We start from the raw sequence: 16927 nt of genomic DNA, 5'->3' as shown, positions 1-16927 counted from the left end.
TTGTATTCCACATCTTCTGTCAGGAAGCATGTGGTGGTTTTCCCAAAAAGATAGAGCCCTGATCCTAGCATTCTTTAGCCCCCATGGTTGTCTAGAGTGGCACTGGGTACTTAACTTGAGGTCGCAGCCCTCTGTTTGAGGGTATTTGCTTGGTACTTTGATGTCTTGGTAGAAGAGAAGTTTACCAAGGTGATACCAGGCCTCTGTAAATGGTTTATGAGTTGGTTACAGTCTCTTAATCAGAATGTGAGGCTATGGACCAAACAGTGACCTCCTATCTGAAATGCAAGGGACTTTTTGCATAGTTCAGTATGTCTTTAAGAGGGAAGGCTAATATTTAATATAATCCTTTGGACCTAAAAGAGAGGGTATCATAAAGCCAATGATACTGTCCATATCTAATTTTATTTTTTATGTTTTTATAGCTGGGGGATGGGAGTGAGACAGGAAGAGGGTGGGCGTGTGTGTGTGTGTGTGTGTGTGGAAACCCTCCATTAAACTGCCAACAGCCGTGTTTGTTATTCTGTACTCTGATCATGCAGGTATCTGGCAGATTTTTGTTCCATTAGACAAGTTCAAATTTCAGGCATTTGCAAGCTGGACCATGTGTCTGTGATATTAGGTTCCAGTGTACAAGCGGCAGAGAAGAAACACTGGGTGGTAGCCAGGGAGAGTTCGTGCCACATGTCTTCATAGATGTCGGTTTTGATTCTTTGAACACCCCTGTCACCAGGGCCAGGGGAGGCAGAGGTGTCTGTTACACTCCCCTGCTTTGCTGGTGGAGACACTGAAGTCTAGTTAGCTGGTGCACAGTGGTCAGCCAGCAGGAGGGAACCTGAGAATGAACCCACATCGCAGTTGAGATTTAAAGGATTTTCTTAATAGCTTTTCAGTGAAATAATTTTAAAGCATTTAGGAACCATGGACAAAACATAGAGAATACTCAATTGTTGCTTTTTCTTTCTTCTCCTTTCTACAGGCTGACTAATGTCCTAAGAGGTAACCATAAACAGTCTAATTTTACTATAACCTGATACTCCATTTTTAGCAGTGTTTTCCTCTATGTAACTTTCTCAAACAAAATTGGTGCTTTACCAAACATGTAACAAGAAGAAAGCAAGCAAATAGGAGGAAAGAGAATGGGATATCATGTGTATCCTGTCATTTAGATTTCCTTCTTGTTCATTTATGAAGTAAAAGGCCAAATTCAGGTCCGAGGTCACTCAAGGGAGAAAAGAACCTGAGACTTCTTTGCATCATCCAGGCCACAAACCAACTCTGAAGTTCTTTTTGGCAACTTGTTTACTTGATGCCTACCTGAAATAGGTGGAGGGAGTCAGTTGAATTTCAACATTAACAGTTTAAAATAATAAATATGATCCAATGTCTTACATCTATCCCTACCAGTGATAGAGCATCAGAATAAACAGACTTGGGAAAAAGCTGTACTGGAAAACAGTTTGGTGTTACTGAGTAAAATTGACGGTGAACATATATCCTGTGACCCACCTTTTCTGCTCCTGTATATAACATCTTTTAGAAACCAAAGTATGCACCAAGTGCAAGAATGTCCATGGTAGTGCTGTTCATACTAGCCAGAACTTCATCAGTAGGATGGGTAAATAAACTGTGGTATGTTCGTCATACTCCCTGAAATTACAGCTGCACACATTGATGAATCTTAAAAACAGTGTACGCAAAAGGCAGTTGTAGAAGAATATATACATAGAGTATGATTTCACAACATGCAAAACTAAGCAGTATATTAAGAACAAAACATGATGACATTATAAAGAAAGAGGATGATAAGCACAAAATTCAGGACGGAGTTTACTATAAAACCTCTGAGGTGGGAGGAGGAAGGGAGGAGCAGGAAGGGGCACCTGGAGTAGCAGTGCTTTGAAGGCCACGGTAATGAGTCTCTTGATTCTGTCAAAGCACTGCCTACCACCATCCCTGCAGGCCCTACTGCAAAAGTGAGAAAGGTAGCAGGATCAGACCTATCTTTGGATTGAGATTTGTCTTTCTCCTTTACAAGTAGTCATCAGTTTAATTCCAGAGCTCTGGCCTAATATTTTCTGATGATTATCTCCCCCAGAAAGAGAAGGAAATCCCTGCTGGGCAAGGCAGCTGTAATGTCAGCCCCTTCTTCTGAAACATACACCGTTGGTACCTATTAGCATAATTTCAGTCTCATTCCCTCCTGATTGATTAGTGATTAGCAGGCACTTTTTTAAAAAAATCATCCTTTGGGGGCGCCTGGGTGGCTCAGTCGTTAAGCGTCTGCCTTCGGCTCAGGTCATGATCCCAGGGTCCTGGGATCGAGCCCCGCATCGGGCTCCCTGCTCTGCGGGAAGCCTGCTTCTCCCTCTCCCACTCCCCCTGCTTGTGTTCCCTCTCTTGCTGTCTCTCTCTGTTAAATAAATAAATAAAAACTTTCAAAAAAAAAAAATCATCCTTTGGAAGATTCTTGGGATCATGAAAAATCCCATTTGCCTGTTGACTGGTAAGATAAGCTGTTCTTTATATTATTAGAAAGGTGAGAACAGCTACTCCCTGAGATGTCTTCCCAGTCATTTGCATCACAGGAATTGTCCTGCCATGGTGGCTGAGAGGAGTTGGTGCAGGTTTGAACATCCTCATGATAGGTGAGGGTTAGAAATTGGAGAACGCAGTCATATGTAGGTCAGGAAACAAGAGTATCTAGATATAAAAGAAACTTTAAAGGGCAGCACATGGCCTGGGTTGATCACTGGGTATAGTTCAGGCCCCACCTATCCAACCATTCAGTTTGCCCCTCCCCACAGTCAGTCACTTGTTTGGGATGTGTGATATGTTGTCTCCTCCTAGGGGTGGCTGGAGTTCATGCAGCTTGGAAAAGGTGAAAATCCTACCTTCCTCCCTGCTATTGATTATAGCCTGTCTTCATAAACAGAATGACCTGTTCCCTACCCGGAAAAGCACCCTTCTGCTGTTCAGGCCTGAGTCAGAGAGAGCCCCACCCAAGCAACAGACAGACAGGGGGAGCTGAGAGCAGGTGCAGAGTTGAGAACAAACAGGGGTTCACATTAGTGCAGGCGCATGACTCGGCAGAGATTCACAGGCAGGCGTGGCCCTGAGCCTGCGGCAAATTGTTTTGGGCTATTTCCCATTACACTCTGCAGTTAGGTAACTCTTCACCAACTTGTAAGTCGTGGAAACCACACCCCTAAATGCCATATCTAGGGACCTGTTTCCTGGGCAGGTGATCCTGACCAGCCACAGGGCCACCTTTTTCTTTTTGGCTAGGGCTTTGGGAACTGTGCTCCCTTGTTAGTATGGTTTGAAATGAAATCTCATCCTATCAGAACTTCTCTACAGGGGCGCCTGGGTGGCTCAGTTGGTTAAGTGTCTGCCTTCAGCTCAGGTCATGATCTCAGGGTCCTGGGATCAAGCCCCACATGGGGCTCCCTGCTCAGCGGGGGAATCTGATTCTCCCTCTCCCTTTGCCTCTGTTCGTGTGCTCTCTTTCTCTCTCTCTCTCTCTCTCTCACTCACTCTCTCACTCACTCTCTCTCTCTCTCAAATAAATAAAATTTAAAAAAAAGAACTTCCCTCCATAAAATAAGCCAAAGGATGGATATATGTGTGTGATCTTCTTTAGGCCACCTGCTTTTCCAGGTGTCCCCTTAGCTTGATGGGTTTTACCAAAAGATCATTATGGAAGAAGCCTATACTTGATGCATATAAACCTTTTTCTGTGGATTTACTAGCCTCATCTTTGCTTTCTAATTCAAGAAAGATTACCACCCTCCTCACATTACTACTTCATGATTAATCCTGTATCAGCTCTTTATCCCAATTATAAGAACTTGTAATGGGCTCCAATAGAGTATTTCTCTTTGTACTGCCTAGATGCTGTTTTGTTTTAGTCCCCTCCCCCCCCCGGTTATTAATGTTAAACATGCTCATTATTTTTAAATTTTAAAACTTATAGAAATATAGAATGTTAGAAGTAAAGCCCTCCCTGAAAGTATTCTGCCTTTCTTGAAAGGAACCCTGTTACCAGTTTGATGATGTTCCTCCAGGTATTTTCCTATACTTATTCTAACACGGGAACTGACCATTCCAAATGTGGTCAGCATGCTTTTTCACTTAATTGTATACCTTGGACAGCATTCCATTAAAACACCTGTTTTTAATAGCTTCATGAATGGCATGTAGGTATATGGACTGTAATTTAAATAAATCCTCTTTTTTTTTTTTTTTGGTGTCTGATCCTTTAGTACCGCTGTATTATATAATAAACATCCTTATATCTATATCTTTGTGTACTTATAGTAGTATTTCTCTAGAAGAATTGCTGGTTTAAGGGTTAAATTTTGAGAGCTGTTGTCAGATTTCACTCAGAATTTCTACAGTTCAGGGGCGCCTGAGTGGCTCAGTCAGTTAAGCATCTGCCTTCGGCTCAGGTCATGATCCCAGGGTCTGGGATGGAGCCCCACATCGGGCTCCCTGCTCAGTGGGGAGCCTGCTTCTCCCTCTCTCCCCTGCCCGTGCTCTATCTCTCACTCTCTCTCTCTCAAATAAATGAATAAAATCTTTAAAAAAAAAAAAAAGAATTTCTACAATTCACATTCCTACCAACTATATATGAGAGGATTTGTTTGGCCATGCCATCATCAACACTAGCTGCTAGCAACCATTTTAAGCCTTGTCAGTCTGATGGGTAGAAAAATCAGATCTCATATTCGTTTTTATTATTGTTGTTTTGCTTTGTTTTTGTTTTCTGCTATTAAATTGAGCATCTTTTTTTTTTTTAAGATTTTATTTATTTATTTGACAGAGAGAGACACAGCGAGAGAGGGAACGCAAGCAGGGGAAGTGGGAGAGGGAGAAGCAGGCTTCCCGCGGAGCAGGGAGCCCGATGCGGGGCTCCATCCCAGGACCCTGGGATCATGACCTGAGCTGAAGGCAGACGCTTAAAGACTAAGCCACCCAGGTGCCCCTAAATTGAGCATCTTTACAAATGTTTATTGCCTACCTCTTCCATTGGCTATTAACAAAGCATTTGCAGGTTAATATTTAAATTTATCTGGGAGCAGTTTCCTGGGAGGGTGTTGATTGATTTCACAAACCAGAGTAAGGCATTTCCTGTGTATGTCCTCCACAGCAAACAGCGGCATAACAAGCTCTGGAGATCTCACTCAGATAGCGACCTCTCCGACCACCATGAACCCATCTGCAAACCAGGGCTAGAACTCAACAAGAAGGAGATCACCACCTCAGCAGACCAGATTGCCGAGGTGAAGACCATGGAGAATCACCCACCCATACCTCCTGTCTTTGTGGAACATGTCGTCCCACAAGAAGAAAATCAGAAGGGCCTGTGTACCAAAGAAAGAATGATTTGCTTGGAGTTTACTTCAAGGGAATTTCATGCAGGACAGATTGAAGATGAATTAAATCTAAATGACATCAATGGATGCTCATCAGGGTGTTGTCTCAATGAATCAAAATTCCCTCTTGACAACTGCCATGCATCCAAAGCCTTAATCCAACCTGGACAGGCCCCAGAAATTGCCAACAAGTTCCCAGACTTAACAGTGGAAGATTTGGAGACAGATGCTCTGAAAGCAGATGTGAACGTCCACTTACTGCCTTTGGAAGAATTAACATCTCGCCTGAAAGACATTCCCATGTCCCCTGATCCTGAATCACCGAGCCCCCAACCTAGTTGTCAGGCTGAAGTCTCAGATTTCAGTACAGATCGCATTGATTTTTTTAGCGCCCTAGAAAAGTTTGTAGAGCTTTCCCAAGAAACCCGGTCCCGATCTTTTTCCCACTCAAGGATGGAAGAACTGGGTGGAGGAAGGAGTGAGAGCTGTCGACTCTCAGTGGTAGAAGTAGCCCCTTCCGAAGGGACCGCTGATGACCAGAGAAGCAGCTCTTTGAGTAATACTCCCCATGCATCTGAAGAATCTTCAATAGATGAGGAACAGTCAAAGGTAAAAAGTATCTTTATAGTAAGTAGTTCTCTACCTAATGAAGTTCTTTTGGAAGACAAAATATTTGGGATTCTGCTGTGTTTCTTTTATTTTTAATGTTGCTAAAGATTTAGGAAGGCAGTATGGGAGAGACAGTGTGGCTGAGACTTTCCTTAAAAACTTAAGGTTTAAAAATTTTTTAAATCCATTGCCTTTTGAGGAATTTATCTTTCCAAGCTTTTGGTGTCTTTGGAAGCACTTTGGAGAGGGGATGGGGGTGGGGGTAGCCAAGACAAATGTCCTGCCTGGACAAGGAGAGGTCCCCTCCCTGGACCTCTGCAGTTCAAGTCAGATCTCACCAATAATGAAGTGCCTGGGACTGACATGCTGCCTGAGTAAGACCTGTGTCTCTCTGAGGAGATGGATTTGTTTGGGAAACACTGTCTCAGAAAATTCAAAGACTAGACATGTGTAAATAGTTGTTAGAGTAGCAACGCATGCTGAATTCTTGCTATTAATAATGTTTCTTGATTGGTCCTCATCTCAGACCCTGTGGTATCCAAGATTTGAGGGATAGTTTTGGGAAATGATTGAGAACAGACAGACTCTGAAGATTCTTCTCTGTGGCATATGAGCTCATAGGAGCCATTTCAGACCAGGGAAAGAACTACTGTGTATCAATTCTAAGACTCACTCTTATTCTCATTTTGACACTTCTGAAATTGGGATGCATCTTAAAAACAATGGTATCTTAGATCAGTATAATAAAGTAGTTGTGAAGTAAATGGTGACAGATTTACTCTCAAATACCAAAATTCACTTAATGATTTCAGTGGAGGTAACTACATTTTTGACATCTCCTGATAGCTGTCTACTTATATTTATCACCTTGTCCATGACTTATCTTTTCTGTCTCTTTACCCCAGGGAAGTCATTGCCTCTGCTTCTGTCTTCTCTCCCCAGAGGTTATGCCTCTGCTTCATTTTTACTGGGAAATGAGAATGCTTGAGCTCTCCTTTGGACCAGTAGGCATAGCAGCTCTGACAGAAATAGCTTTTCTGCAAAGTCCCTCGTCATATGAGCACTCTCTCCACAGCCTATGCACACACTGGGCCTGCTGTGGCTTCTCTCCCAGTCTTGGCTAGTTTACCTCTGCCTAATATCCCAGCAGATTTCTCCCAAAGGTGTAACTGACCTTGTTGGTTTGTACTAGTTCTGACTTTCTTTTGAAGGAGAAAGATCAGAACAATTCCTAGGGAAATATTATACTTTAAAGGCTTATAAAAATGTTAAAGTAGGGGCACCTGGATGGCTCAGTCGGTTAAGCATCTGCCTTAGGCTCAGGTCATGATCTCATGGTCCTGGGATCCAGCCCCACATCGGGCTCCCTCTCTCTCCCTCTGCCCCTCCCCTCTCCTCATGTTCTCTCTCTCAAAATAAATAAAATATAAATAAATAAATAAAATATTAAAGCAGATTGATGGTTGTTACGATGCCACTTTCAGAGATATCCAACAGTCATTTTCAGCTTTTGGAATTCATTTTTTTTTTAACAAGAGGACTTGATTTTATATTGGCTAATTTTCTTTTGCCTCGATCTAAATCCATCCAAATTTATAACTGGTAGAACAGTAATATATCAGAGAGTCACAGTTTCTAAGTTTGCTTAGGCATGTGGCTCCATAAGCCAAGTAGACCTTTCCCAGAGGAGCCATGCAAAACTTGGAAATTGTGTGACCAGGTACAGAGTGCCCTCACATGCTGGAATGCTACTGCCAAGAGATGCCAAGAGTGGAAGGGTAAGGATGAAAGCTGGCAGGACAGAGGAGAGAAGAGAGCAGTGAGTCTCCAAATCAGACATCAGATGATAACCTCATTCATCTTGCCCTAACACTGGGCATATTTAAGGTGGTCACTGAGCCCTTGAATGGAACTCTTCCCCTTGAACTAGGTTAGAATCAAACTGAAAGTTGATAGGCCAGAGACGAAAAATCTCATCTATCCCAGTATGACCTAAATCCTGAAGGCTAATGGTCTTAGGAAAGTAAGGATTGGGGCACCTGGGTGTCTCAGTCGGTTGGGCGTCTGCCTTCGGCTCAGGTCATGATCCCAGGGTCCTGGGATCGAGCCCCGCATCAGGCTCCTTGCTCAGCGAGAAGTCTGCTTCTCCCTCTGCCCTTCCCCCTCCCCCTTCTCCTGTGCTTGCTCGCTCTATCTCTCTCTCTCTCTCTCTCTCAAATTCTTCAAAAAAAAAAAAAAAGTAAGGATTATAGGAACCTCTAAGGCTAACCGCTATTCCTTTTTGAAGCAAGATACTGGGTTGGAATTCTGTTTAAATAAACAGAATAAAAGTTTAGTAGACAGTGATACAAGCTGTAACAAATTTTGTATCTCTTCATTTGATGAATCTGTTTTTTTAGCTTGTATGACAAAACAGTTGGCCAGAGGACAGTCCCAGGCAGAGGACAGTCCCAGGCACTCCGTGATTTGTGTCCTCATAGCTGGAAGGTTCTCCTGGATTAGAGGATTACTAAGAAAAATATCTGGCATTTTTAATTAGACTATGATTTGCCATAACCATCTCACTGTTTTCTCCCTAGGCAATCTCAGAACTGGTCAGCCCAGACATCTTCATGCAATCTCACTCAGAAAATGCAATTTCAGTCAAAGAAATCATTACTGAGATTGAATCCATCAGTCAAGGAGTCGGACAGATTCAACTGAAAGGAGACATCTTATCTAACGCATGTCATACACCAAAGAAGCACACCATCCATGAGCTGCCCCTTGAGAGGGCTCAGGCCCTGGAGAACAAACCTGGAAATCTGGAGCAGAATGAGGGTTCCTTCACAGCCCAGCCTGAACTAGCCAAAGACTCAGGGAAGTGGGACCTAGAAGGCTGCTTAACTATACACTCATCCACCACAGAGTTGGAAGAAGAGGAACCAGCTGAGGAGGAACAAGAGCTCTGGGGCCCAGGAATGCCTCCAGGTGCCAAGTGGTACCCTGGGTCTGTGAGGCGAGCTACCTTGGAGTTTGAAGAGCGCTTGCGACAGGAGCAAGAGCACCATGGTGCTGCCCCTGGTTGTACCTCATTGTCCATTCGCAAGAATTCCAAGAATGATTCTGCTGTGGCAGACCTAGCACCAAAAGGAAAGAGTGATGAAGCTACCCTTGAACATTCTTTTGTCCCTAAGGAAACAGAGATTAGCAAGGGCAAAGGGAGGGGCAGTGGGTCCAAAGCTGGCTCCCTACCCCATTCTGAGCAAGATGCCATTGTTCCAGCACCTGAGCTGCTGGAGTTTCAGGAGCGCCCAGGGTCAGATACTAGTACAAAGCAGGGAGGAGTCCTGAAGGAGCAGAGGACTGTGGTTTCATGCCAGGGATCTGAGACACAGGCAGTCGCTCTTTCCCTTCCCAAAAAGGTGGAAATCATTGAGTATACCCACACAGTTACATCCCCCGATCACCCTGGGCCAGGGAGTGGAAGAGCCACCAGCAAAAAGAGTGGGGAGCAAGGACTGAGGAAAGTGAAAGTGGAGGACTCCATCACCATCCTCTGTGCACTGGATGAAAATCTGAACAGGACTCTGGGCCCCGCCCAGGCTCACCCCAACGTGCTACCTCTGCCTCATTCTTCCCCTCCTGAGCACGACGGTCCCACCGACCTGACCTCCACCCTGAGCAGCCCTGAAGCCTGGGACGACAGCCTCTTGACAGCCCCGGAGACAGGAGGGCCTTTTGTCAGTCACCCAACCCACGTCCCATCTGCCAGCTTGGATTCAGCACATCCGCAGACTGTAGTTCACCTGGAAGGCTTCACAGAGCAAAGCAGCACCACAGACAATGAGGCCTCTTCAGAGCGGGGGAGCTGGGAAGAAAGTCAGGAGGGCCCCTTTTCCAGTGGCAGTGAAGTACTGTCCAAGGACCCCCAGTTAACTAGTGAAGGCCTAAGCCAACTCAGTGACAATATTGGGGAGTTACAAGAAACACTGGACCCATTACCTGTAGCCTGTCACCTCCCACATAGCTCTAGTAGTGACAGTATAAAGGGTCTCAGCCACAGCCCCAGCGTGGCGGAGGAGCGCACTAAAGAAATCGAGTCCCGAGCGATTTGCCAGGGAGGGCTCACCAAACCATGCCAAATGAGGCATTCTGCTGCGCTCACCAAGTTAGGTTACTTGGACCTCTGTAAAGACTGTTTATCGGAGAGAGAGCCTGTCTCCTCTGATACCCCTCATCTCAAACTGCTTCAGCCCTTCATCAGAACAGACTCAGGCATGCATGCCATGGAGGCCCAGGAGCCCTCAGAAAACCCAGATGCCCCCCAGAACCTAGAGCCCACCAAGTATTTTATAGAGCAACTCAAAACAACAGAGTGTATCGTGCAGAGCAAGCCAGTGGAGAAGCCCATCGTACAGTATGCCAAAGAATTTGGTTACAGTCAGCAGTGTTTGCTCCCCAGGGCAGGACCCGAATTGACTAATTCTGAAGGAGGCCTTCCTTTGCCACAACCCCAGGGGCTGCAGTGTGCAGGCCCAGCTCCAGGGCTGGCTGTGACGCCCCGTCAGCAGCACGGCAGAACTCACCCCCTTAGGAGACTGAAAAAAGCAAATGATAAAAAACGGACAACCAACCCCTTCTATAATACCATGTGATTCTGAGCCTACACATGTGACTTTCTGAAAGAGATGTTTGTAAAAGGGGCAGGTGTAATATGTAAGGAACATGCACTTTATTGGTTAATTTTATAATATTTTGGTCATTTTACTGTTCCTGGCGCATGCAGGGTTTGGGGTTTTTTTTTCTCTGTGTATGTGTGTGAGAGAGAGAGATTGATTTGGACAGCAAGACCATTTTAGCATTTTTTATTTTTAGAAAATTCAAACCTCAAAAAATACTCATTTTCAAAGAGCACCTTTATCAAAGGCAAATTGCTGTTTTTCAATCAGCTCCCACCTGCTCCTCATTTGCCCTTTGAGAAAAAGGCTGGAAATCGGAAATGCCCCCCGGGCCTGTGTGGTGATGGTTTGGGCTTCAGACCTGATGCATGGGATGGGGCTGAAGGACAGCCGCAAGTCTGCGTGCTCTCAGCCTTGGGCCCTGGCCCACTGAGAGTTCCCAAAGTGGGCAGGTTCTGCTTTGCTTTCAAAGGGGGGTCTTCCAGAAGCCAATTCTTCTGCATTCCTGAGTCCTGAGTCTGTCATTATCAAAAGGCATGATACTGGCTGGCTTTGTAAATTTATCAAGCAGATAGTTTCCCCCCCTCCAAGCACATAATTTTTAAATTAAAACCAAACCCCAAATGAAATCTTAAGAGATCTGTGTAGAGGAAAGCATATGAGGAAGAGGAGGCAAAGTCTGCAGAGGCTGTGGCCCAGTATCTTCCGGGTCAGTGGGCTCCACATAGCCGGTCATCCTGGCCCTCCCTGCCAGGAAGTGGGTTCTGCAACATCCTTTCAACTAAAACAATAGGGACAAGTTTGAAAAACAGCAATTGAAAGTCAGTGTGTTCTTGTAAAATGAATACGTACGTAGGGTTTTAACACTTCCATTACTTGAATAATTCTGTGGGCCTTCTGAGTTTAATGGCCGTATTTTTTTCCTATTTACTTTCCTCCCTCATGCTGTTGCTCCCAGTGCTGCCCTTTTTTTAAATTTCATAGATGATATTTGAACTGTTACATTACTTATGTATAACCTCCGTTGAATGCAAAGTTTTCTTACCAATGTTAACACTTGACATGGGATTTTTTTTCTGTTCCTGGAAGATTTGTCATTTCTCGAGTTTATACACAGTATTTATGTACATAATGTCACTTTCTTACAGTGTTTTGTTGATGTCGTCGTAGGATCTTTTTGATTTAATCTTTTTAAGAAGGAGTAAAGCTGCAACTGGAGAAAACACACAGACACCACAGAAATAAAACTGATAGGTGCTGGTAGGAATCTGCAGAGTATATTGATGGTAGTTTTAATTGTTTAAATGGAGATTTCTGATCGCCAGCCCCTGCCAAAGTATGTGTTAGTAACTTCTTCCTCAGAGAAACCCCTAAAGGCTCCCATTAGATCACAGTTAGACTGAAAGCTGATTTCTCTTTGAGACTGAAATCCCAGAGCGGATTGTTTGCCAGGAGCTGAACCACAGCCAGGGAGTATATGTGAGTGTGACTGCTGCCCCGGGGGGAAGCTTCTCATGGATTGGGCTGAAGCGTTCATCAGTAGGAAGGCCCCCGCCAAGGGCAGGCACCCATTGTGACTCCATTTAGGATGCTTTGGCTTTGCTGCTATTATGGAGATCCTTAACACGGGAGCGCTTGCCATAAAAAGCCTATTTGGGCTTCTTACAGAAAACGTTTAGCCTGGAATGAGATACCTTCTGCAGCTCATCAAAACTGAGGAGATTTGCACATTTGCTTCCTGTTTGCTTTGGTTGATGTCCACGTTGCTGAGAGATTGACCAAGTACAGACTTGGGCTTTGGTTTTTGGCTCATCACGGACGGCACTGAGAGGAAAAGACAGATGCCCAGTGCAGACTGTCAGAGGGATGTCAGAGGCCAGAGTTTGGTAGGTGCAGGTAGTGGGGTGACCTCCAGGAGAGAGAAAAGGTGGACTGAAGCCATTCATAGGTGCTCCAGGGGAGCTGTGAATCCAGTTGCTGTGCAGGAGGTGGATTGGACAGAAACCTCCTGCTCTAAGTGTCTTTTATGATATAGTAATTATATGTACCTGTGTAGTCCTTAAACAGTTTCCTTAAATGTTCAAATGTATCCTCCACACGGCTTTGTGGTTCCTGGATGTTTAATGTGTTGTAAAGTGTTTCTGTTAGGTGGTGTGTACCAGTGTGAGGAGGCTTGCAAGACAGGGTTATGAATTTCCAGGGCTCATCCATCTAAACAGCCCTGTTGAGGCAGTTCCGCCACCACCAGTATGATAGGGAAAGGACAGGAAGTTGGGGCAGGGGCAGGGAGAGAAGGATTTGCACGGAGGTGAAGAGAGTGGTGTCCCCTCATTAATCCTTTGAGATGGTGACATCCCTCACATTGAGAAGTACAAGCAGGATCAACAGTATTGCACTGTTCTCTCTGCTCCCCTGCAACTGTGGTTACTGCTCACTGTCCCTGCATTAAGTAACAACAGAGGTGGGGAGGAGATCCTCTAATGCTGTGAAGAAAACTTTTCTTTAAAGAAAAAGGAAATATTCTTGCTCTGTCTTCCTTTTTTTAAATGACATTCTTGGTTATCATGTAATTTACCTGCCTCAATAAACATCCTCCGTTTGGGGTTTGTAATTCAACCATGCCATGGGGTTTTGCCAGCCTCTCAAACCCCCACAACTGAGTGTTCTTGTGTTATTTGCATAGCTGAGCGATGTCCAGGGGAAGTACATGATGAGCCATCAAGGACTTCTCAGACTTTCTTGTCTTCAGACTTTTTGATAATCTCAGGTGGCCTATTTCCCTTTTCTGTTCATGGAAAACTCAGACCCAGAACAGCAGGTCTGGTAGGTTGACAGAAATGAGTAGGAAAAGTCTTGACCTCTTGTTCAGTGCCTCTCTTTATCCTTATTTTGAAAACCCCCATAGTCTGACTGTCAGTTACTCTGGAGGAGAGAGAGAGAGAAAGAGCGCGCGTGCGTGTGTGTGTGTGTGTGTGTGTGTGTGTGTGTGTGTGCGCGCGTGCATGCGCACACACCTGTGCAAAAATATTTTAAAAAGTAACATTTTGGTGCATGGGGTAGAAGCCCCAGGAGCACGCAACTTTTGAGCTGTAATCTGGAGGGTTACCAGTCAGTAGGAAGGAGAGAAACTTCAACCATTTCCTGATTTTAGAAACACTTAGGAGTAGTATATACTAGAGTAGACCTATAGTACTGTACTATAGTAATCTTCATCTCTCCTCATTTTGGTTGCCTTTCAGAGTCTTAATGTTTGGGATCATTCTTAGCACCCCAGTTTCTCCAGGCTCTTTATCTAGCATTTTCCTCGTTCTGTACCTTTATCCCAACTCTTTCTCATTTGGGAAACTACCAAGAGCTCCAAGGACAACCTGAGAATGACAGCCCAGGCTCTGAGGTCCCCTCTGGCTCAAGGGCCCCAGATAGATACTTTTGGATAGACCTGAAGTTTCTCAGACATAGCAGCTCATAAAAATCTTCACCTGTTCCATCTGAGGATTTCAGTTTTAAAGTGATCTAGGCATGTTTGGTAGAGATGTTTCTGTGGGAGTTTTTTTTCTTTTAAGAAAGAAAGCATTATGCAAAGAGGGTCACTTTTAAGGGCATTTTAAATTTTTTAAATAAAGCCATTCTTTGGCTCTTTTTGACAACTATTTGTGGATACTTTGTTTACATTGTAATAATTAAAACATGCATCCTCTTGACAGCCACTCAGTCCCCTCCTCCAGGCACCTGGCCCTGGCTGTCCTTTGGAGTCCTCACGCAGAGCAAGGCTGTGGTGGTCAGCCCTTACTCAAAGGGAGCTGGGGAGGACCTGGACCTGACTTCCATCTGTGTCCTGCACTCCCGTTCAACACTGTGTGTGGAAATAGCCCTTTCCTCAGTCAGTGATGGTGTGTCTTAACAGTGATGGTTATAACGGTGAATGGCTAGTGTCATTTTTGTCTAAAGTTTGTTTTGCTTTTTGATGGTAGATGAAATTTTAGCTCTTTCAGCACCAATCCAACTTGAAAGGTATCTTGGACTTTGTTTTCCCTTCCAGACTAAAAGATCAAGGCATGTATTAGGCATAAATGTATTTGCTGCCTCAACTCATCTGACACCCATATTAGGAAAAAGCCTGCCACCAAAGCAGGAAACTGCACACTCCTAACCCCTGTCCCAGGGCTTTGGGGTCCCTTGATGCCGCGGAGAGCTATTGCAAGGTGCTTGTGTACTTGTCCAGCCTGGAAGTGGAGGGTGACTGGGCCTGGCTCCTGCTATGAAAACAAAACCAGCCTCATTTTCTCAGTGCCCCAGAGATCTAGGACAGGATTTCTAAACTGGAATCATCCCGCATTGGCTGGAAGATGCCTCAGAGGGTATATGACCAGTGCTGCCATCTGGGTCCTCACAGCGACCCTGGTGGCAGCGTCATCTGTACACCCGCAGAGCTAATACCCAGGGCTTCATTCAAGCTGATGACCCAATCTGGAAACGGGAACTGGCCCTGAAATGATTCTCAGTCAACAGGCCCACAGCGAATTGTTTGGTTTTTGTGGGTTTTGTTTTGTTTTGTTTGGGTTTTGGTTTGCCTGGCATAGCTTAAGGTGCCTTTTTTTTTTTTTCCTTTTCTTTCTACTTTATTTTGTAGGACTTGTTCTAAATGTAGAAAACAAGCCCAAAAGACTCTCCCACTGACTGTTACCTTTGCCCCAGGCCAGTCCGAACTTTTATGCTCACATTTTAACAAATAAAGCAGGTGCTCCCTGGAATCTCTGGGACCTTTTTGAGGCATTTGAAGCAGAATATAAAGAGTGGTCTCATCTCCTTCCTTAATCTTCCTGGTGGTTGGGATGTTCCACTTGTATCATAGATTTTTTTTATTACTGATGTGCTCTGCTGTTTTTAAATGTGAACTTGTGCGCAAATGTGCAGATTCAATGTTCTTGTTACAGATTAAATAAATTTTTATTTTGAAGATGATACGCGTATTTCATCAAATGCAAAAAAAGGGGGGGGAGGTGGTGCTAGAGAAGTGGAGCGATTGGAAGAGAACACTGGTGAGCAGTAGGGCACATGGAGCAATTCTCCTTGATCTCCATCAGGCACGTCCTTAAGAGTTAGCTGAGCTCTGGGAAAAAAAAATACAACTTTCTACCTCCCACAAAATAAAGACTGGATAGAATCACCAAAGATTATTTCAGACTTTGTGGCTCCAATCAAGTGACCAAGCTGGGAACTTGCCTGGTCAAAGAAGTTCTTGCCAAAGCCACCACCTGAATGTTAGGAGAATGAATAAGCGAAGGGACCAAAATTCCTCTGCCGCGTGCAGTCCAGACTGCTCTGGGACACAGCTGCTGTGACCTGCCCCAGCAGGGGCTAGATTTCTTGAGCCGCTGATCTCTGGACATTAGTGAGATAGAGCTCACAAACTTTCAGCACAAGCCTCCTCAGCTCACTGAGTGATTTCTGAAAATGGGGCATGACTTTCTAAAGAAGTAAAAGCTTTTAACCATCTCCTGCCATTAGAAGAGAAGCACTGGATAATGGTTGAAGAAGGGAGATGGGGCCGACAGGCCATTCTCCAAAACGGGCTGGGCGTGGGGGGGAGCAGTTCTCCACTTCTCCCACTCCTCCATAGACCCATCATGAGCTGTGTAGTGTCACCATTCATCACACATACAAGGCATCACTATTATCTAGGGAAAGCTCAGTTTCCAAAGCGCTGACAAAACAACGTACTGACGTGTCTAGAGAAAATACTGCCTTGAACTAAAATTAAGTCGGCCCGCTGCATTCTGAATTGTCCAAATCAAGTAGGAGGAGCACAACACTGGTCTGGCTGGAGTGCCAGAGTGCATGATGGTGAAGGCAAGGTCATTTCCCAAAGTTTTCTAGGGGTGCCCGGAGTCACTGACCTGTCTAGATAAGCTCAGTCTTTATAGCCAAAGCAAATCATGTCTAAGTTGCCAGGCCACCTCTTCCAGAAAATGACTTTATGGAAGACGTAATCCATGCCCGTCTTCTACAGATTGTAGTTCAGAGCCCAGCTAAGAGTTCAAATGGTTAACCACACAGGAAAGCACCCTAGCCCAAGTGGCTTCTTCCCCTGATTAGTTCTTTATGCCTTGGCTCTGCCTGCCCACTCTCTGCCAAGCTTTGGCAGCCAGAAGAAAGCCCAGAGGGCAGACCTGAGAGGCATGCCTGGTCCAAGTGATACCTGTGAGTCCCTGCTTCTGTACCTGGAAAGCACCCTCTTTTCAGATGATAGAACTGAAGGCAGGATGGATTAAAGGATTC

General features: G+C 44.9%; 1 protein-coding gene across 5 annotated transcripts in view; it reads left to right on the top strand.

Moving 5' to 3' along the window:
- Positions 1-15605, top strand: part of SSH2 (slingshot protein phosphatase 2) — a 142297-nt gene extending 126692 nt beyond the window's left edge. For all 5 annotated transcript variants that reach the window (XM_081805509.1, XM_081805508.1, XM_081805506.1 and 2 more), the window contains 2 exons: positions 5153-5987; positions 8567-15605. In XM_081805509.1, the coding sequence (XP_081661635.1) occupies positions 5153-5987; positions 8567-10624 (2893 nt within the window). In that variant the 3' untranslated portion in view covers positions 10625-15605. The remainder of the gene's footprint in view (positions 1-5152; positions 5988-8566) is intronic.
- Positions 15606-16927: the final 1322 nt, after the last annotated feature.

The sequence above is a fragment of the Leptonychotes weddellii genome, chromosome 15 (genome assembly GCF_054177405.1).
Source record: "Leptonychotes weddellii isolate Sample4059 chromosome 15, ASM5417740v2, whole genome shotgun sequence".
Taxonomy (NCBI): domain Eukaryota; kingdom Metazoa; phylum Chordata; class Mammalia; order Carnivora; family Phocidae; genus Leptonychotes; species Leptonychotes weddellii.
The sequence above is the reverse complement of the archived record's forward strand: the minus strand, read 5'-3'. Positions and strand labels throughout refer to the sequence as shown.